The sequence below is a fragment of the Erythrolamprus reginae genome, chromosome 8 (assembly GCF_031021105.1).
Source record: "Erythrolamprus reginae isolate rEryReg1 chromosome 8, rEryReg1.hap1, whole genome shotgun sequence".
NCBI lineage: Eukaryota > Metazoa > Chordata > Lepidosauria > Squamata > Dipsadidae > Erythrolamprus > Erythrolamprus reginae.
The window spans coordinates 12,567,111-12,588,415 of record NC_091957.1 but is presented as its reverse complement, the minus strand read 5'-3'; the positions used below and the strand labels follow the sequence as shown (position 1 = coordinate 12,588,415).

At 41.7% G+C, this 21,305-nt stretch overlaps 1 protein-coding gene across 1 annotated transcript in view; it reads right to left on the bottom strand.

Moving 5' to 3' along the window:
* GPSM1 (G protein signaling modulator 1) overlaps positions 1–21,305 on the bottom strand; it is an 82,781-nt gene that overhangs the window by 5,136 nt on the left and 56,340 nt on the right. The window contains exon 12 of the mRNA XM_070758881.1: positions 2,165–2,324. Within this exon, the coding sequence (XP_070614982.1) occupies positions 2,165–2,324 (160 nt within the window). The remainder of the gene's footprint in view (positions 1–2,164; positions 2,325–21,305) is intronic.

Here is a 21,305-nt window from a genome sequence, read left to right as displayed (position 1 = left end):
TTCCCTTGCAAATGCCTCTAGCCCAGTTGTTGTGGTTAGCTCTGGCCCAGCTCCTGCCCCAAGGACTGTGGATGTGGGAGAGACATCCACATGCTGCAGGCCTCTTTTACCCCCGGTGGAATCTGCTGATGAAGGCTCCTCTGACCAAGAAGACATGAGTGACAGGGAGGAGGAGAGTGTGGCAGACAGCTCAGAAGGAGATCAATTATCTAGCTCCTCCTTGGATTCAGAACAAGAGTTAATGATACGGCCACGCATGCGGAGAGCAATGCATAGGCAGCAACAACTGAGAGATTATTATCAAAGAAAAGGAGGCCACCTGTGGTTGGGTGGGGCTGTGGTAATTAGTGAGGCTGCTATAAATAGCAGCCTGTGGGTTTGACCATTGTGGAGGATTATCTGATCGTTGTGTTTCGTGACTGCTTTACTGACTTTGACCTTTTGTGTGCTGATTTTCCCCCGCTTTGAAACTAAACCAGGGCAAAGTGTGTTTCACTTTGTGAAAGAAGAAGGACTGTGAATTGCCTCACAGCTGCAAGCTAAGTATCACAGAACTGATAAGGGACTTGTACAAATTACCAGTTTGTTTGGAGACAAGTGTTCTTTGCTATACCAAAAGAGGGCTTAGTTTAAGTGACTTTTCCTTATAAAGAACATTGTTTTGAATTTTCAAACGTGTGTGTGTCTGAAATTTGTACCCGTGAATTTTTGGGAGAAGTCTACCAGAGAGCCCCACAGAACACCAGTGTTTCTCAATTATTTTCTGTTACACCCGCCCCCCGCCCCCAGGAAGAAGTAAACATTTCACACCCCCTCCTTCAATTCTCCGCCAGGTGACTGTTTGCAATATTCAGCACGTTTTCGCTGAAAAAACTCTACCGGCTTATTAGAGTGATTGGGGTGTAATGTGTTTAAGTGACGCCTTAATTTATTTGGCTTCATGCTGTCTGCTGCCAACATTTTGCCAACAGGTTGAGAACCACTGTTCTATATGCTGTAAGTTGCCCCGAGTCTTTGGAGAGGCATGGCATACAGACCCAATCAACCAATCAATAAAACATAACATAACATAACATAACAACATAACATAACATAACAAACATAACATAACATAAAACGTAACATAACATAACATAAAACATAACATAACATTTATTTTATTTATTTTATTTTTTAATCTATCTATCTATCTATCATCTATCTATCTATCTATCTATCTATCTATCTATCTATCTATCTATCTATCTATCTATCTATCTATCTATTAGATTTGTATGCCGCCCCTCTCCGAAGACTCGGGGTGGCTAACAACAATGAAATGACAATGAAAACAAATCTAATATTAAAAAATAATCTAAAAAATCCCAATTTAAAGAACCACTCATACATACAAGCATACCATGTATAAATTCTATAAGCCTAGGGGGAAGGGAAATTTCAATTCCCCCATGCCTGACGACGGAGGTGGGTTTTGAGGAGCTTGCGAAAGGCAAGGAGGGTGGGGGCAACTCTGATATCTGGGGGGAGCTGGTTCCAGAGGGTCGGGGCTGCCACAGAGAAGGCTCTTCTCCTGGGTACCACCAAACGACATTGCTCAGTCGATGGGACCCGGAGAAGGCCAACACTGTGAGACCTAACCGGTCGCTGGGATTCGTGCGGCAGAAGGCGGTCCCGGAGATAACATAACATAACATAACATAACATAACATAACATAACATAACATAACATAACATAACATAACATAACATAACATAACAAACATAACATAACATAACATAAAACATAACATAACAAACATAACATAACTAAACAAATTTAAAATAAAACATGACATAAAACAAACAAATTTAAAATAAAACATGATATAAAACAAACAAATTTAGAATAAAATAACAGAGCAGAACATCAACCAAACAAACAAATAAATCTGGATGCAGGACTCTAGGTGTGGCCTTACTAAAGCTTTATAGATGGTATTAATACCTTCCTTGATCTTGATTATATCCCTCTGTTAATGCAACTTAGGACTGTATTGGCTTTTTTGCGGCGTTGCTGCTGCACACTGTTGTCTTTTATTTAATTGGTTATCCACTAAGACTCCAAGATCCCTCTCAATTAGTGCTTCGCCCCCTTACCCTTACTTATTAAGATTGGGCTACTTACTCTGTGCTTCTTCCAGGGAAGGAACAGGGGTAGCCGCTGCTTCCTCCAGCTCTCTCTGGGAGTCTTCCAAAGGACACCGTTGGTCTTCCATCCGGTTGCTCTGGAATTTGCTCAGAAGGTCAAAGAAACAGTCCTCGCTGGAAGAGGCCCGCGTAATTTTCTGCAATAATAATAATAATAATAATAATAATAATAATACCGATAATGATGATGATGATAATAATAATAATAATAATAATAATAACTTAAATACTTATAAATTGTAAGATCTCTCACAATTTGAAATAAAACTAAAGAATACAAGTAAGCTCCTTAAAACCCACCTCTGTCGTCAGGCAATGGGGGAATTGAAATTTTCCCTTCCCCCTAGGCTTATAGAATTTATACATGGTATGCTTGCATGTATGATTGGTTCTTTAAATTGGGGTTTTTTAGATTATTTTTAATATTAGATTTGTTACATTGTCTTTTTTATTGTTGTTAGCCGCCCCGAGTCTTCGGAGAGGGGCGGCATACAAATCTAATAAATAAATAAATAAATGAATAATAAATAAGTACCATATTTTTTGGAGTATAAGGTACACCTGTTTCTTCCCTAAAACAGGCTGATAATTTGGGTGCGTCTTATACTCTGAATGTAGCTTTTTTTTCCCCCAGCCCTAACTAGCTGCTAACGATCTTCCCAGCTCTGACCTTGCAGGCTCTTTCATTGTTTCTCTCTGCGAAGAATGTTTTCCAAGCCCTAAGTCTTTGCAGGTTCCCCCCCCCATTGGTCTAACATGCTCCAAATGTTTCTTTCCAGCCCTAACCAGGTGCTAACGATGTTCCCAGCTCTTACCACCTTGCAAGCTCTTTAACTGTTACTCTCTGCGAAGAATGTTTTCCAAGCCCTAAGTCTTTCCAGGGTTTTTTCCATTGCTCTACTTGCTCCTAATCTTTCTTTTCAGGTGCCAGTGATGTTCCCAGCTCTTACTGGCTTGCAAGCTCTTTCATTGTTACTCTCTCCGAATCAAGTTTTTTTAAAAGCCCTAACCAGGGGATAAAACAATGTGCTGAAGCTGACCAGACTAAGGACGCTAGCCAGATGAATAATAATAATAATAATAATAATAATAATAATAATAATAATAATAATAATTTATTGGATTTGTATGCCGCCCCTCTCCGTAGACTCGGGGCGGCTAACAACAATGATAAAAACAGCATGTGACAATCCAATAATAAAACAGCTAAAACCCCTTATTTATAAAAACCAAACATACACACAAACATACCATGCATAACTTGTAATGGCCTAGGGGGAAGGGATATCTCAACTCCCCCATGCCTGGCAGTATAAATGAGTCTTGAGTTGTTTACGAAAGACAGGGAGGGTGGCGGCAATTCTAATCTCCGGGGGGAGTTGTTTCCAGAGGGCCGGGGCCGCCACAGAGAAGGCTCTTCCCCTGGGGCCCGCCAAACGACATTGTTTAGTCAACAGGACCCAGAGAAGGCCAACTCTGTGGGACCTTATCGGTCGCTGGGATTCGTGCGGTAGCAGGCGGTTCCGAAGGTAATCTGGTCCAATGCCAGATACTTGGTAAGCAGATTATTGTTCCTCCCCCAAAACTAAGGTGCGTCTTATACTCCGAAAAATACGGTAATCTTATTAATCCTTCAACCAAATCATGATGTACTGTATATATAATACCAAGAAAAGTGGTTGTCTAGCAATTTCCTGTTTTACAACTCACGACCTCGGTAATACGATTAAAAATTATAAGATTAAAATATAGTATATAAGACATTATAATCATCGTGGTGAATCCTTTCTTAGATTTTACTTTCTTTTACAAAAGACTCAAAACTGCTAAGACTTTTGTTAGTAGGAAAACTAAATCCGGTGGTGTGTATTTTAATTTGGAGGGCTTGGCACTGGGACAGAACAGTGTGGTTTCAGAGCCCTGAAACAGCTGCTGTGGCCTAGAGGTGGAGCTCTTGCCTCACAATCAGGAGGTTGTGAGTTCGATCCTAAGTAGAGGCAGATGTAGGATCTCCTGCTTGGTTAGGGGGTTGGACTAGATCAGTGTCTCCCAACCTTGGCAACTTGAAGATACAGTGATACCTTGTCTTACAAACTTAATTGGTTCCAGGACGAGGTTCTTAAGGTGAAAAGTTTGTAAGACGAAACAATGTTTCCCATAGGAATCAATGGAAAAGCGATTAATGTGTACAAGCCCAAAATTCACCCCTTTTGCCAGCTGAAGCGCCTGTTTTTGCGCTGCTGGGATTCCCCATGAGGCTCCCCTCCATGGGAAACCCCACCTCTTGACTTCTGTGTTTTTGCGATGCTGCAGGGAATCCCAGCATCGCAAAAACGAGTGCTTCACTGGCAACGGAAGTCCGGAGGTGGGGTTTCCCAGCAAAGGGATCTTCAGTGAAATCGCAGCATCCCAAAAACACCAAAATCCTTGAAACGCCACCTCCGGACCTCTGTGTTTTTGCGCTGCTGGGGTTCCCTTGAGGCTCCCCTCGCTGGGAAACCCCACCTCCGGACTTCCGTTGCCAGCGAAGCGCCCGTTTTTGCACTGCTGGGATTCCCCTGCAGCATCACAAAAATACGGAAGTCCGGAGGTGCGGTTTCCCAGCGGCGGCAGTGGGTTTGTAAGGTGAAAATAGTTTGTAAGATGAGGCAAAAAAATCTTAAACCCTGGCTTTGTATCTCGAAAAGTTTGTATGATGAGTCGTTTGTAAGATGAGGTATCACTGTATTTGGATTTCAACTCCCAGAATTCCCCAGCCAGCGAATGCTGGCTGGGGAATTCTGGGAGTTGAAGTCCAGATATCTTCAAGTTGCCAAGGTTGGGAAACACTGGACTAGATGACTTGAAAAGTCCCTTCCAACTCTGGATCTGTTAAATGTTTCCAGTTTCTGTTCCCGAGTTTCTTTCAGCTGTTTCTGTTAAACTCCACACTAGAGAGAGTTAAACTGTTGGCCTTCAATAAAGAGTTTCACAAAGATATCACCTGCTGGTTATAAATACAGTTTCTGACAGTAAAGTGCCTCCCCCTGCAAACCCACACCCCCACTTCAAAACAAACCTTCTAGTTTGTTGCCTCCACAATAGTGTAAACTTAGCTTTCTGCCTTATGCTGCTCAAAGACACGGAAAGGCTGGGCTAAGGGGAGGGGGGCGGCGGGGGAAGGGGTGTCCATCTTTCCAAAGTTGTATTTAGAAATAAGAGTCTAAAATTATTGGCTGTGATTTTAAAAGCTGCCTGGCTTTGTAGAGCCAGAAAAGGACAGTACGTTCCAGCCAGGTTTGCTCGCCGAAATTATTTCTATCATATCTCAAGACCTAAAATGGTCACCTAACATCAAAAACATCATCAAAAAAGCACAACAAAGAATGTTCTTTCTGCGCCAGCTCAGGAAGCTCAAACTGCCCAAGGAGCTGCTGATAGAGTTCTACAGAGGAATCATTGAGTCTGTCATCTGCACCTCTATCACTGTCTGGTTTGGTGCTGCAACCCAACAGGACCGACACAGACTTCAGAAGAGAATCAGGACTGCAGAAAAAACAATGGCTGCCAACCTGCCTTCCATTGAGGACCTGTATACTGCACGAATCAAAAAGAGGGCGGGGAAAATATTTACTGACCCCTCACATCCTGGACACAAATTGTTTCAACTCCTACCCTCAAAACATCGCTACCGAGCACTGCACACCAAGACAACTAGACACAAGAACAGTTTTTTTCCAAATGCCATCACTCTACTAAATGAATAATTCCCTCAACACTGTCAGACTTTCTACTAAATCTGCACTTCTATTCTACTAGTTTTTCTCATCATTCCTATCACCCATTTCCTCCCATGTTGACTGTATGACTGTAACTTGTTGCTTATATCCTAAGATTTTTATTAATATTGCTTCTTCATTGCTTATTTGACCCCTATGACAATCATTAAGTGTTGTACACATGATTCTTGACAAATGTATATTTTATTTTATGTACGCTGAGAGCATATGCACCAAGACAAATTCCTTGTGTGTCCAGTCACACTTGGCCAATAAAAATTCTATTCTATTCTATTCTATTCTATTCTATATTGTGTGCCCAAATTAGCCATATTACAAACCTCGTCTCTGATGTATGGAACCCACATTGCCTATCTGACATCAACACTATTGAGAGAGTCCAGAAATATTTCACAAGAAGAGTCCTTCATTCCTCTTCTCATAACAAAATACCTTAATCCGCCAGACTTGAAATTCTTGGTTTAGACAACTTAGAATTCCGACGTCTCCGTTCCGACTTAATTATACAGTGTAGTTCATAAAATCGGAAATAGGAAAGTGAACACAAGAACAAGGGGACACAATCTGAAGTTAGTTGGGGGAAAGATCAAAAGCAACATATTATTTTACTGAAAGAGTAGTAGATCCTTGGAACAAACTTCCAGCAGACGTGGTAGATAAATCCACAGTAACTGAATTTAAACATGCCTGGGATAAACATATATCCATCCTAAGATAAAATACAGAAAATAGTATAAGGGCAGACTAGATGGACCAGGAGGTCTTTTTCTGCCGTCAGACTTCTATGTTTCTATGTTTCTACAATTCCGACGTCTCCATTCCGACTTAATGACAGTTCATAAAATCATACACCAAAATGTCCTACCTGTTAACGACTACTTCGCCTTCAACCGCAACAACACATGAGCACGAAATCGATTTAAACTAAATGTCAACCGCTCCAAACTTGACTGCAAAAAATACAACTTCAGAAACAGAGTAATCAACGCCTGGAATGCACTACCTGATTCTGTGGTTTCTACTCCTAACCCCAAAACCTTTCACCTTAGACTATCTACAATTGACCTCTCCCCCTTTCTAAGAGGTCAGTAAGGGGCGTGCATAAGCGCACCACTGTGCCTACTGTCCCTGTCCTATTGTCTACTTTTCATCATTACTTATCTAATGTTTTATATGTACAAATTATCACCCTATGATTGTTTGACAAATAAATAATAAATAAATAAAACAAATTTTCAGCAGTTATTTCTGTGCTTTTAAACGTAGACTCAGAAAAGAGCTGGAAGTTGTTCTGTGCCCGACCCTCAGATTGAACCCCCCCCCTATTCAAAAATCCTTTATTTTATGAATAAATCAAACGCTTTATAAGTACAGTGGAACCCCGACATAAGAGCTGCTCTACTTAAGAGCAACTCGAGATAAGAGCTGGGAGGGGAGAGATATTTTTGTTCTACTTACAAGCCCAAATTCGAGATACAAGCGCCAAGGAGCTGTCTCCTGAAGCCAAACGCTAACTTCCGCGTTCGGCTTCAGGAGACAGCTGCGAAGCGGCGCGCGTGTTTTAAAAGGTTGCAGCCGGCCTGGGGGGTTCGGGGGGTGCTTGCAGCTTTCTTTCTTGCTCTTTTTCTTTCTCTCTTTTACCTTCCCTTCCTCTATTTCTTCTTTTCTTTCTCCTTCCCACCTTCTTCCCTCCCTCCCTCCCTTCACTCATTCCTCTCTTACTCTCCCCTTTCATAAGTTTCCTTGCTTCCTTCCTCTGTTCCTGTCCCTTCCCCCTTTCTTTCTTTCTTTCTTTCTTTCTTTCTTTCTTTCTTGCTCTTTTTCTTTCTCTCTTTTACCTTCCCTTCCTCTATTTCTTCTTTTCTTTCTCCTTCCCACCTTCTTCCCTCCCTCCCTCCCTTCACTCATTCCTCTCTTACTCTCCCCTTTCATAAGTTTCCTTGCTTCCTTCCTCTGTTCCTGTCCCTTCCCTCTTTCCTTCCTTCCTTCCCACCCTCCGTCCATTCATTCACCCATTCCTCTCTTGATCGCTTAAAGCTGGTCCCTGGTGCAAAAAGGGTTGGGGACCTCTGTCCTACAGGATTGGGTGGCAGAGAAGTTGAACATATGTAAATTTAAAAGTTTAAGTAAGTTTACAAGTTAAGTGAAAGAAACTTCATTATTCATTTATATGTACATGTACATTTCTTCATTAAAAACATGTCTTTCTGCATAATTTAGACTAACTTTGTGAGTTTTTTGAGGGCTGGAACCAATTAAAATTATTTACATTAATTCCTATGGGGAAAAGTCGTTCGAGATAAGAGCTGCTCGACTTAAGAGCCCAGGTCCGGAACGAATTAAACTCGTATCTCGAGGTACCACTGTACACGTAACAAAAAGCGGATTTTAAATGGCCAAGAAGAAGGGAGTATTTTTTCTTTAGATCTAAATGTCAACAATCTCCAGGAAAGGCACTCAATTTGGCCTAATCAGCATTCCTAGATAACACAGTCCATTTATCATTTAAGCATATGAGTTTTGCTCACTGGAGTCCTGGCAATTAACATCCAGCAGAGAAATGAATTTTATTGGGCAGAAATTATGGTTTTGAAGCCTTGTCCAAGCACACCCCGAGTCTCATATCTCTTCCATTGAATGATGTTCAATCCCCTCACCCTTTACACGGATGGATGGATGATAGATAGATGAATATACTGATGATAAGTAGGTAGGTAGGTAGATGGACAGACAGACAGACATAACAATAGCACTTAGTGTTTCAAAGTGCTTTACAGTCCTCTCTAAGCGGTTTACAGAGTCAGCCTTTTGCCCCCAACAACCTGGGTCCTCGTTTGACCCGCCTCAGGAGGATGGAAGGCTGAGCCAACCTTGAGCGGGTGAGACTCAAACTGTCACTCTATTCTCCAGGGCACCAGAGAATCGGATGAGGAACAACAGCTGGAAGCTGACCAAGGAGAGATTCAACCTGGAAATAAGGAAGAACTTCCTGATGATCAGAGCGATCAACCAGTGGAACAGTCCTGCCAGTGGAGGTTGGGAATTCCCCAACTCTGGACACTTTCAAGACGAGATTGGACTGCCATTTGGCTGGGGTGCTATAGGACTTGATGACCTGCATGGTCCCTTTCGGCTCTAACAATCAATCAATCTTCCCCTAACCCCCAACATTTTACCCTTAGATTCCTAAGAGGTTAGTAAGGGGCGTGCATAAGTGCACTACCGCACCTCCCGTCCCCTGTCCTATTGTCTCTCCTATATCTCATATATCGTATCTACTATTCTTCTATTCTTCTTATACTACTCTCATAATATCCTTCTATTCTCTAATTCAGTGTTTCCCAACCTTGGCAACTTGAATATATCTGGACTTCAACTTCCAAATATATTCAAGTTGCCAAGGTTGGGAAACACTGCTCTAATTGATATATTCTATTCCTAAATTTTCAATTCTATTCTTTCTCTAATATATTTTACTCGAGTATAACCTCTATAACCTTCATTGTGTATTATTGTGCATTGGACAAAATAAATAAATAAAAATAAAATAAATAATCAATGAATGAATGAACGAACGAACGAACAAACAAACAACCCCGGGTTAGTTGAAGAAGCTGCCTTGTGGGATGATGGTGTCGGGGATCGGCTGGGAAACAGTTCTTGTGAAGGCGCCCGCGGCAAAAATCCCAGGGGGGGGGGGTTGTTTCTTGAGCCCACAAGCAGGGAAGGGGGGAGAAAGCCTCGTCCGCACCCCCATCCCCACCCCTCCGCCTCTCCCCCAGCCAGCCCCGGACCCCTCACTCGGCTTCCACGCTGCTCCTTTTAAGCCGACATGCCACTGCTGGGCTTTGGGCATCGTGGCTTGTGGATGGGAAGCTACCCCGGGAGCTGCTTCCGCGGATCAAGATACAACACACAAACACCACTACACACACACACACAAACTTTTCTCCAACTTGCCGGTTCAGGCGACGTCCCCCCGCGGGCGCCCGCTTGCAGAAGAGGAGCCCCGGGTTGCCGGCGCCAGGCTGCGCGGAGCTGCCTCCTTCCCGCTCGGCGGCTCCCGAAGCCCCGCCGCCTTCACTCACCCGGCTCGGCTCATCCTCCTCCTCCGTCCCCTTCCTCCGCTCCCAGCGCCCGGGAGCAGCCGGGGTGGAGGAGGCGGCGCGCCCCGCCCCGGCAAGCCGCGAGGGTCCGTCTGAGCCGGAGCGGAGCTGCCTGGTGCGCTGGGTAGAAGAAGCGAGAACTAAGAGCTCTCTAAATCCTGCCCCCCTCTTTTTTTTATGGGGGTTGATTTGGAGGACAACTCCGGCTTCCTTAGGGAATATGCCAGATTAAAAGGAGGACTTCTTGATGGTGTGGCAAGAAGGAACCGGTGAAACGCCTCGCCACCAGAAGTTGCGCCGCGCTCCATCCCTGGAACGTTTAGCGTGTAGCATTTAGACCTGTGGTTCCCAATCTTTTTTTGTCTAAGCACCTCTAAAATTCTCTTCCCCCCCCCCTCTCTCTCACACACACAGTGACATATAAGTCTTACTATTCAGAAAGTGAAGTCATTTTTTAAAATTATTATTATTATTATTATTATTATTATCATCATTATCATTATTAATTAGATTTGTATGCCGCCCCTCTCCACAGACTCTTCATGTGGAGGAAGCCTAATCTCTGGAGGGAGTTGATTCCAGAGGGCCGGGGCCGCCACAGAGAAGGCTCTCCCCCTGGGACCCACCAGACAACATTGGTTTTTTTAAAGAAAAAGTTTTATTAGTTTTCAATTTAAAAAAAACAACAGAAAAGCAAACAACAACAAAAATAATAAATAAAAAAGTACCAAAAAAATTATAATATCAGCAAACATTCAGTATTTCCGCATTGCTACATCGGATGTTTCATTAATTCCTATAATAATATATATATGAATTACAGTAATATTTGTATTAATTCATACAATCGCAAAATCTCTATTCAAACCATGAATATGTACATATTTATATCCTTTGTTTTACTAGCTTTTGTGTATCTTTTGTGATCTTTTTATTTCTGTTTCTATCTGTGTCATTGTGCCCATGCAATATGGGTACCGAGGCTCTTTAAAGGGGATGTTGGATAACCATTTTTCCAATATCTCAGGTTTTTCCGATATCTCAGGGGCTGTTACAAAGAAGAGGGAATCAAACTATTCTCCAAAGCTTTCAGAAGGTAGGACGAGTAGCAATGGGTGGAAACTATTCAAGGAGAGAAGCAACCTAGAACAAAGGAGACATTTCCTGACACAACAATAGCATCAGCAATAGCATTTAGACTTATAAACCGCTTCATAGCCTTTTACAGCTCCTCTCTAAGCAGTTTACAGAAATCAGCCTCTTGCCCCCAACAATCTGGGTCCTCATTTGACCCACCTCGGAAGGATGGAAGGCTGAGTTGACCTTGAGCCAATCAGGATCAAACTGATGGCAGTGGGCAGAGTTAGCCTGCAATCTTGCATTCTAATCACCGGGAAGGAAGGAAGGAAGGAGGGAGGGAGGGAGGGAGGGAGGAAGGAAGGAAGAAAGGAAGGAAGGAATAGCACTTAGATTTATATATCTCGTCATAGTACTTTTACAGCCCTCTCTAAGCGGTTTAGAGTCAGCCTTTTGCCCCAAACAATCTGGGTCCTCATTTGACCCACCTCGGAGGGATGGAAGGCTGAGTCAACCTAGAGCCGGTGGTGAGATTTGAACTGCTGAACTACAACTAGCAATTAGTTGAAGTAGCCTGCAGTGCTGCACTCTAACCACTTTGCCACTTGCGCTCTATTTAAACAGTGAAACAGCCAGAAGTTGTGAATGCTGCAACACTGGAAGTTTTAAATAAGTGAATGGATAACCGTTTGTCTGAAGTGGTACTATAGGGTTTCCTGCCTAAGCAAGGGGTTGGACTAGAAGACCTCCAAGGTACCTTCCCACACTGTTCCCATTCTATTTTGGACAATAAGTAATGGTTTGAAGGTCATTCGAGAGCCAATTTAGGTTGAAAAATATAATATATACATATATATAATATATACATACATATACAAATGTTTTTTTAGCTGGAATTTTAAAATTAAGGGAGACTAGGATGGTCCCATTTCGGCCTTGTTCTGGCCTCATCAGCTAGCCACACCCTTCCTTACTAATTAGCAGTTGAGCTATCAGATCAGATCCCTTCCAGCTCTGTACCAGGGAGGGGCTATATGGTTTTTTTTAATGTCGGATCACCCTGGTATATTGAAGGAACGTCACAGCTCCTTTTTGCCTCTAGGCCCAACCCAGGACCATTTCAAGGCAGTTAATTTTATTTATAGCCGACAACTATATTCTGTATGTGTCAAATGTTTTTTTAGCTGGAATTTTAAATGGTCCTGGGTTGGGCCTAGAGGCATTGCAGTCCTGAGTTGCATTAACAGAGGGATACATTCTAGGAGTGCTAATACCACTCTATAAAGCCTTAGTAAGACCTTACATGGAATCCTACATCCAGTTTTGGTCACCACACTATTAAAAACGATGTTGAGACTCTAGAAAGAGTGCAGAGAAGAGCAATGTTTAGGGGCCTGGAGGCTGAAATATGAAGAATGGTTGCAGGAACTGGGTATGTCTAGTTTAATGAAAAGAAGGGACTAAGGGAAACATGATAGCAGTCTTCCAATATCTCAGGGATGCCTAAAAGAAGGGGGAGTCAAGCTATTCTCCAAAGCACACGAGGGTAGAACAAGAAGCAATGGGTAGAAACTAATCAAGGAGAGAAGCAGCTTAGAACTAAGAGGAAATTTCATGACATGTTGCAACAATTTAATCAGTGGAACAACTTGCTATCAGAAATTGTAAATGCTCCAACACTGGAAGTTTTAAATAAGATATTCTTTCTTTCTTTCTTTCTTTCTTTCTTTCTTTCTTTCTTTCTTTCTTTCTTTCTTTCTTTCTTTCTTTCTTTCCTTCCCTTCCTTCCTTCCTCCCTCCCTCCCCCTCCCTCCCTTCTTTTTTTCTTTCTTCCTTCCTTTCCTTCCTTTCCTTTCCTTCCTTCCTCCCTCCCTCCTTTTTTTTCTTTCTTTCTTTCTTTCTTTCTTTCTTTCCTTCCTTTCCTTCCTTCCTTCCTCCCCCCTCCCCCCTCCCTCCCTTCTTTTTTTCTTTCTTTCTTCCTTTCCTTCCTTTCCTTTCCTTCCTTCCTTCCTCCCTCCCTCCTTTTCTTTCTTTCTTTCTTTCTTTCTTTCTTTCTTTCTTTCTTTCTTTCTTTCTTGCCAAGTGTGATTGGACACACAAGGAATTTGTTACTGGTGCTTATGCTCTCAGTGTACATAAAAGAAAAGATACATTTGTCAAGAATTATGAAGTACAACACTTAATGATTGTCATAAACAAGCAATCAGGAAACCATCGATATTAATATAAATCATAAGGATACAAAATTGGACAACTATTTGCCTGAAATGATAATAGGATTTCCTGCCTAAACAGGGGGTTTGACTAGAAGACCTCCAAGGTCCCTTCCACCTCTGTTATTCCATTCTGTTAATCTTTTTAAAATCTGCATTTCGCTCCCAGCCACCAAGGAGAAGTGAATCACCACATCCATTCTTTTTCCGGACAAAGAATCACCTTGTCAAGTAAGTCCGGGAGACTTTAAAGAGGCAGGAATTAAATGTTTTTCAAATGACCCAAGAGACTATTATAATCAGCAGGAAGACTCAGTGGAACGAGACCAGGTCTCTAAATTTAGTCCTCCCACGCTTATAATCCTACACCTCCGGCCCATTGGGTCGAGAAGGTGAAAGAAGAAATCTAAATTTAAAAGAAAATTAAAGGCTGGGGAGGAAACTCCCAGGCAGGTTTCAGGTGGCACATAGCTGCCCTCACCCCACCCGTTGCAAAGCCTGGCTTGTGAAATTAAAGTTTGGGAAGGGAGAACCCGTAACTTTGGTCTGTGAAAGTGGCAAACCCAGCAAGAGTTACCATGTGGTGGTCCTTGACTTGTGAGAGAGAAAGAGAATGTGAGAGAGAGAAAAGAGAATGAGAGAAAGAGAATGAGAATGAGAAAGACAAAGAGAATGAGAGAGAGAAAGAATGAGAGAAAAAGAGAATGATAAAGAGAAAGAGAGAGGGAGAAAAGAGAATGAGAGAAAGAGAATGAGAAAGACAAAGAGAATGAGAGAGAAAGAATGAGAGAAAAAGAGAATGATAAAGAGAATGAGAGAGAGAGAAAAGAGAATGAGAGAAAGAGAATGAGAAAGACAAAGAGAATGAGAGAGAGAGAATGAGAAAGACAAAGAGAATGAGAGAGAAAGAATGAGAGAAAAAGAGAATGATAAAGAGAAAGAGAGAGAAAGAATGAGAGAGAGAGAAAAAATAGAAAGAAAGAGAATGAGAGAGAAAGGGAAAGAGAGAAAGAGAATGAGAACGAGAGAATGATAGAGAAAGAGAGAAAGTGAGAGAACGATAGAGAGAGAATGAAAGAATGAATGAGAGCGAGAGAAAGAGAACAGAAAGAGAAAGAGAGAGAAACAGGATAAGAGATAAAGAGAATGGTAAAGAGAATGAGAGAGAGAAAAGAGAGAAAGAGAGATACTGAGACTAAAGCAAAGTTAACAATTTTAGAGTTGGGGATCAGAGCAAAAATGCTGTTCCAGAGGGGAAGAAAAACCCAGATTGGTTCACACTATGGTTTAAAATCCTAAAGCAAAATAGGTTATGTTCCCAGAGCTCACAATAGCCTGGTTTCTTAATTAATCCAATTCCCTGGCTTTGCATAACAAATTAAGGCCAAATAGATTGCAGGTTCAAGACATTAAACGACAGAAAAAAACCTTCATTTAATCAAGGTGAACAGCACCCATGATAAGAACCTGTAGACGCAGCCAATAAATTTTTAGCTGACCTAGTTTTGATATTTTGTGATTCCTCCGTAAGCGATATCAGGTTTAACGTAATGGCTTGGCTTACCGTTTCATGACTGTATTCACACAACCCAGGGTCAACCAGAAAGTACCCATTTTAGGGGGAAAAAAACAGAAACCAAATTGCTGCCAACCTGCCTTCCATTGAGGACCTGTATACTGCAGGACTCAAAAAGAGGGCTGTGAAAATATTTACAGACGCTTCACATCCTGGACACAAACTGCTTCAACTCCTACCCTCAAAATGACGCTATAGAGCACTGCTCTACTTTCAGTATGTTTGAGGGTTTTAAAAGTGTTTTTCAGGTCCCGTTATTAAGTTTCTGCTGTCTTGTTTGGCTAGTTGAATAGAATAGAATAGAATAGAATAGAACAGAACAGAGTAGAGTAGAGTAGAGTAGAGTAGAGTAGAATAGAATAGAATAGAATTTTATTGGCCAAGTGTGATTGGACACACAAGTAATTTGTCGGTGCATGTTGTGGTTAGCTCTGGCCCAGCTCCTGCCCCAAGGACTGTGGACGTGGGGGAGACATCCACATGCTACAGGCCTGTTTTGCCCCCAGTGGAATCTGCTGATGAAGGCTCCTCTGACCAAGAAGACATGAGTGACAGGGAGGAGGAGAGTGGGGCAGACAGCTCAGAATGAGATCAATTATCTAGCTCCTCCTTGGATTCAGAACAAGAGTTAATGATACAGCCATGCATGCGGAGAGCGATGCATAGACAGCAACAACTGAGAGATTATTATCAAAAAAAATGAGGCCACCTGTGGTTGGGTGGGGCTGTGGTCATTAGTGAGGCTGCTATAAATAGCAGCCTGTGGGTTTGGCCATTGTGGCGGATTATCTGATCGTTGTGTTTCGTGACTGCTTTACTGACTTTGACATTTTGTGTGCTGATTTTTCCCCGCTTTGAAACTAAACCAGAGCAAAGAGTGTTTCACTTTGTGAAAGAAGAAGGACTGTGAATTACCTCACAGCTGCAAGCTAAGTATCACAGAACTGATAAGGGACTTGTACAAATTACCAGTTTGTTTGGAGACGAGTGCTCTTGGCTATCCCAAAAGAGGGCTTGGTTTAAGTGAATTTTCATTATAAAGAACATTGTTTTGACTTTTCAAACGTGTGTGTGTCTGAAATTTGTACCTGTGAATTTTTGGGAGGATTCTACCAGAGAGCCCGACAGAACAGTGCATATGCTCTCAGCGTACATAAAAGAAAAAGATGCATTTGTCAAGAATCATGTAGTACAACACTTAATGATTGTCATAGGAGTCAAATAATAAGCAATGAAGAAACAATCAATATTAATAAAAATCTTAGGATATAAGCAACATGTTAAGTGGGAGGAAAAGGATGATAGAAATGATGAGAAAAACTAGTAGAATAGAAGTGCAGATTTAGAAGAAAGTCTGACAGTGTTGAGGGAATTATTTGTTTAGTAGAGTGATAGCGTTCAGGAAAAAACTGTTCTTGTGTCTAGTTGTCTTGGTGTGCAGGGCTCTGCATCTTACCTAACTCATTTTTCAAACTCCTCTGGAGGCTTAGATTTTGCAGCTTATGGTTTTAAACTGCTAAAATTAATTGGCATGATGTAAGTGTTGAAAATGTAAAGCCAAAAGAAAAAAAAACCCCAACAACCAACCCCCATTAAAATATCACAACTAATGTCTAAGCTATAAAAAGCTTTAGCTACATACTGGTATAAATAATTGCAAAATTTAATAAAACGGGATCATGGCCCCTTGGTGTTAGAAAAATCCTCTAAAAACGACCTGTTGGTTGTCCTTCAGAGATTTTAAGACAAAGTTGTAATTCTTTTTTCATGCTGCATTCTTTTATTTCTTTTCTACCCTTTCTCATTTTGCTAAAAGTAAGGATGCTGTTTTTACCATCCACCCTAAAATAGGTGAATGGTAAAAAAAAGAGTTTTATAACATACATTTTTCAAACCCAGGAATTAAACATAAGCAAGTGAGCTTATATTTATGTGTGTTATGTTTACCCGCCAATTAACTTGAGTCAAAGATGCTTCCCGGTTTGTCTTCTGTTCAAAAGAGCCCCAGGTTTCCTAAAAATCCAGCATACAATGAATCATAGAATCTCAGAAAGGGAAGACTTTCAATCCTGGGCCTAGAAAGTTTAGAACTAAGACGCCTTAAACAAGATCTAAGTATTACCCACAAGATCATATGCTGCAACGTCCTGCCTGTCGGCGACTACTTCAGCTTCAACCACAACAACACACGAGCACACAACAGATTTAAACTTAATATTAACCGCTCCAAACTTGACTGTAAAAAATATGACTTCAGTAACCGAATTGTCGAAGCGTGGAACTCATTACCGGACTCCATAGTGTCATCCCCAAACCCCCAACACTTTACCCTTAGATTATCTACGTTGACCTATCCAGATTCCTAAGAGGTCTGTAAGGGGCGAGTACAAGTGCACTAGAGTGCCTTCCGTCCCCTGTCCTATTGCTCTCCTGTATCTCCTATACCTTTCTTCTATTCCTATATCTCTTCTATTCTTTCATTGATATGTTCTATTCCTATATCTTCTTTTCTATTCTTTCATAGATATATTTTACTATGAGTATCTCCTCTATAACCTTCATCATGTATTTTACTATGTGTATATAGATATACACCTACTAAAACCCTCGTTGTGTATTGGACAAAATAAATAAATAAATAAAATAATAAGATATCATTATAGTCTACTTTGTAACATTACAATGGGTGGATTTTGATGCCCAGAATTCCCCTTTGAAAAATATTGATCTAGTCCAGTGATGGCAAACTTATTTTTCCTCGGGTGCTGAAAGAGCTTACGCACACGCTATCACACCTGCGCGAGTGCCCACACCCTTAATTCAATGCCTGGGGGAGCGAAAATAGCTCCCCCCGCCCCCTGCCTGTTTCCCAACTTCTGATGGGCCCAGTAGGCTTGTGTTTTGCCCTCCCCAGGCTCCAAAGGCTTTCCTGGATCTGGGGGAGTGTAACCCCCCACCCAGGCTCTCTGGAAGCCAAAAACGCCCTCCCAGAGCCTCTGTGCGAGCCAAAAATCAGGTGATATGGCTCCACATGCCATCTGTGGGACCCGTGCCATAGGTTGGACATCACTGTTCTAGTCTGTGAGAGAAAGGGAAAAGAGAGAGAAAAAGAAAGAAAAGGGAAAGAGAGGGAGAGGGAGGGAAAGAGAAGTGGAGAGGAAGAAAGGAAGGAAGGAAGGAAGGAAGGAAGGAGAAATGGAGAGAACAAGGAAGAAAGGAAGGAAGAATGAAATGAATGGAGGGATAGAGGAAGGAAGGACTGTTTGGGGGGGTAATTATTTTAAAATTTTTCTCTTAACAAAGATTCAAACAACACAGTGTACCATCTAATTTTTAATCATCAATTTTGTCATCCAGTTACATTCATTTTCTTTTAATTAAATTCCCTCCTTAATGTTCCTTCAAAAAGTGCAACACCAATTATATTTCTAACTTATTAACCATTATGCCAAAGTGCTTACTTCTTTCTTTATACATTTTTGTATAAGCCAAGAAAACCTTGTATAGCCAATCAGATGTTAACAAAAGAAAATTAAAAACAAAACATAAACATATATGAATTTCAGTGTCAGGCCCAACATTCAGACTTCTTATCCCCCCCCCCTAAACAGCACATTCCCATTTTGTTTTTTTAATTTAAAATAAGGTATGTGCAGCAGGTTTTTTTTGGGGGGGGGGGGCGGAAAAGTATAGTGTCTGAGCAGCAGTCCCTTCGGGACTGGGCGGCACAGAAATAATAAATAAATAAATAAATAAATAAACAAACAAACAAACAAACAAACAAACAAATAAAAAACCCACCCTGTTTTGCCTCAGAGAATTTCAAAATAAAATACTGTACTGTGTGTCTATAACAGTGAGCTCATAATAGGGCAACTCTATCAATATCAAAATGCCACTTAAATAGTTGAGCTAGTTTCAAACTAGATTTTGATTTTCTTTCTCTCTTCCTTACTCCCATTCTTTTTCTTTTTCTTTTCCTTCCTCTCTTTTTTCTATCTGTTTCTCTCTCTTCCTCACTTCCTCTCTCTCTCCTTCCCTCTCACTCTTTCCCTCTCGGCTTCTGGGCAGGTTTGGAAAACTCTGAGTTGATGATGATTTTTAAGTGAGCGATTGCTCACTGCTCAGCTTAGAGGGAACTATGATGTGCAGTGTGCATAGGGATTTGTTCATAGTTTTTTTTATAGTCTGGCCCTCAAACAGTCCGAGGGACAGTGAGCTGGCCTCCTGTGTAAAATGTTGGGAGACCCATGGTGTAAGGGTAAAATGTTGGGGGTTCAGGGATGACACTACGGAGTCCGGTAATGAGTTCCACGCTTAACAACTCTATCTATCTATCTGTCTGTCTGTCTGTCTGTCTGTCTGTCTGTATGCCGCCCCTCTCCGGAGACTCGGGGCGGCTAACAGCAACAATAAAACAGTGTACAATAGTAATCTGATGTTAAAAACGATTAAAAACCCATTAATATAAAAACCAAACATACATACATACATACCATGCATAAAATTGTAAAGGCCTAGGGGGAAAGAGGATCTCAATTCCCCCATGCCTGGCGGCAGAGGTGTGTTTTAAGTAGCTTACGAAAGGCAAGAAGGGTGGGGACAATTCTAATCTCTGGGGGGAGTTGGTTCCAGAGGGCCGGGGCCGCCACAGAGAAGGCTCTTCCCCTGGGTCCCGCCAAGCGACATTGTTTAGTTGACAGGACCCGGAGAAGATCCACTCTGTGGGACCTAACTGGTCGCTGGGATTCGTGCAGCAGAAGGCGGTCCCTGAGATAATCTGTTCCGGTGCCATGAAGGGCTTTATAGGTCATAACCAACACTTTGAATTGTGACTGGAAACTGATCGGCAACCAATAAGTGTTGGTGTAACATGGGCATATTTGGGGAAGTCCATGATTGCTCTCGCAGCTGCATTCTGCACGATCTGAAGTTTCCGAACATTTTTCAAAGGTAGCCCCATGTAGAGAGCGTTACAGTAGTTGAGCCTCGAGGTGATGAGGGCATGAGTGACTGTTATTACTAAAGTTGTATCTTTTACAGTCAAGTTATTATTTCTATTTCTATTACTGTAATTCTAATTCTAATAATTCTGTTTCTATTCTACTTCAATTTCAAAATAGTTGTAGTTCAGGCTTGAAATCCTTGGTGCTCTCTGAACTTGGTTGTTTCGCTGCAGATGTTTCACTACTAAGACTAGGTAACAACATCTGTACTCTAATGAAACATCGGCAAGGAAACAACCCAGCTCAGATGCCTCACAGCTGTTTATTCTTTCCACTTCCTCTCTCGCTCAGTCTTTCCTCCTTTGCTGAACCTGGTAGGACTAAATCTTTATTTTACGGTGACTAGAGCAGGATATCCAGACAATTATTTAATCTAAGGAGCATCATGGCATCCACTGGCTTTAATTATTGAAGAAAACTGTTGTCGTTCTCAATGTCTCAGACCAAGTAAGTTCACCCCCACCTTGCAAAAAAAAATAATCCCTGGCGATTTTACTTTCTGAAAGGTTTTATTATGTTATTTTTCTCCTGGCAAAGCAAGGCTCCCAATCTTAATGGCAGTTTAGTGCTAACAGGACATAAAAAATGGCTCTGAATCCAAACAGACGAAGCTACACAGGTCTGGAATTCATCAGCCAACGCACATCTGGTTGTCCCCTCCATCCATTGCCTATAAATGTCCTTGGCTTGGAGACTCTGGCTAACAACCAGGTTATCATCAACGTAACTGCATTAGGAATTACCGTATACATCTATGTTCTGTCGGGCTCTCTGGTAGAATCCTCCCAAAAATTCACAGGTACAAATTTCAGACATACACACACGTTTGAAATTTTTTTTAAAAAGTTCTTTATAATGAAAATTCCCTTAAACCAAGCCTTCTTTTGGTATAGCAAAGAACACTCGTCTCCAAACAAACTGGTAATTTGTACAAGTCCCTTATCAGTTCTGTGATACTTAGGTTGCAGCTGTGAGGCAATTCACAGTCCTTCTTTCACAAAGTGAAACACACTTTGCTCTGGTTTAGTTTCAAAGCGGGGGAAAATCAGCACACAAAAAGTCAAAGTCAGTAAAGCAGTCAGGAAACACAACGATTAGATAATCCTCCACAATGGCCAAACCCACAGGCTGCTATTTATAGCAGCCTCACTAATTGCCACAGCTCCATCCAACCACAGGTGGCCTCATTTTCTTTGATAATAATCAGTTGTTGTTGCCCATGCATCGCTCTCCGCATGCATGGCTGTATCATTAACTCTTGTTCCGAATCCAAGGAGGAGCTAGATAATTGATCTCCTTCTGAGCTGTCTGTCACACTCTCCTCCTCCCTGTCACTCATGTCTTCTTGGTCAGAGGAGCCT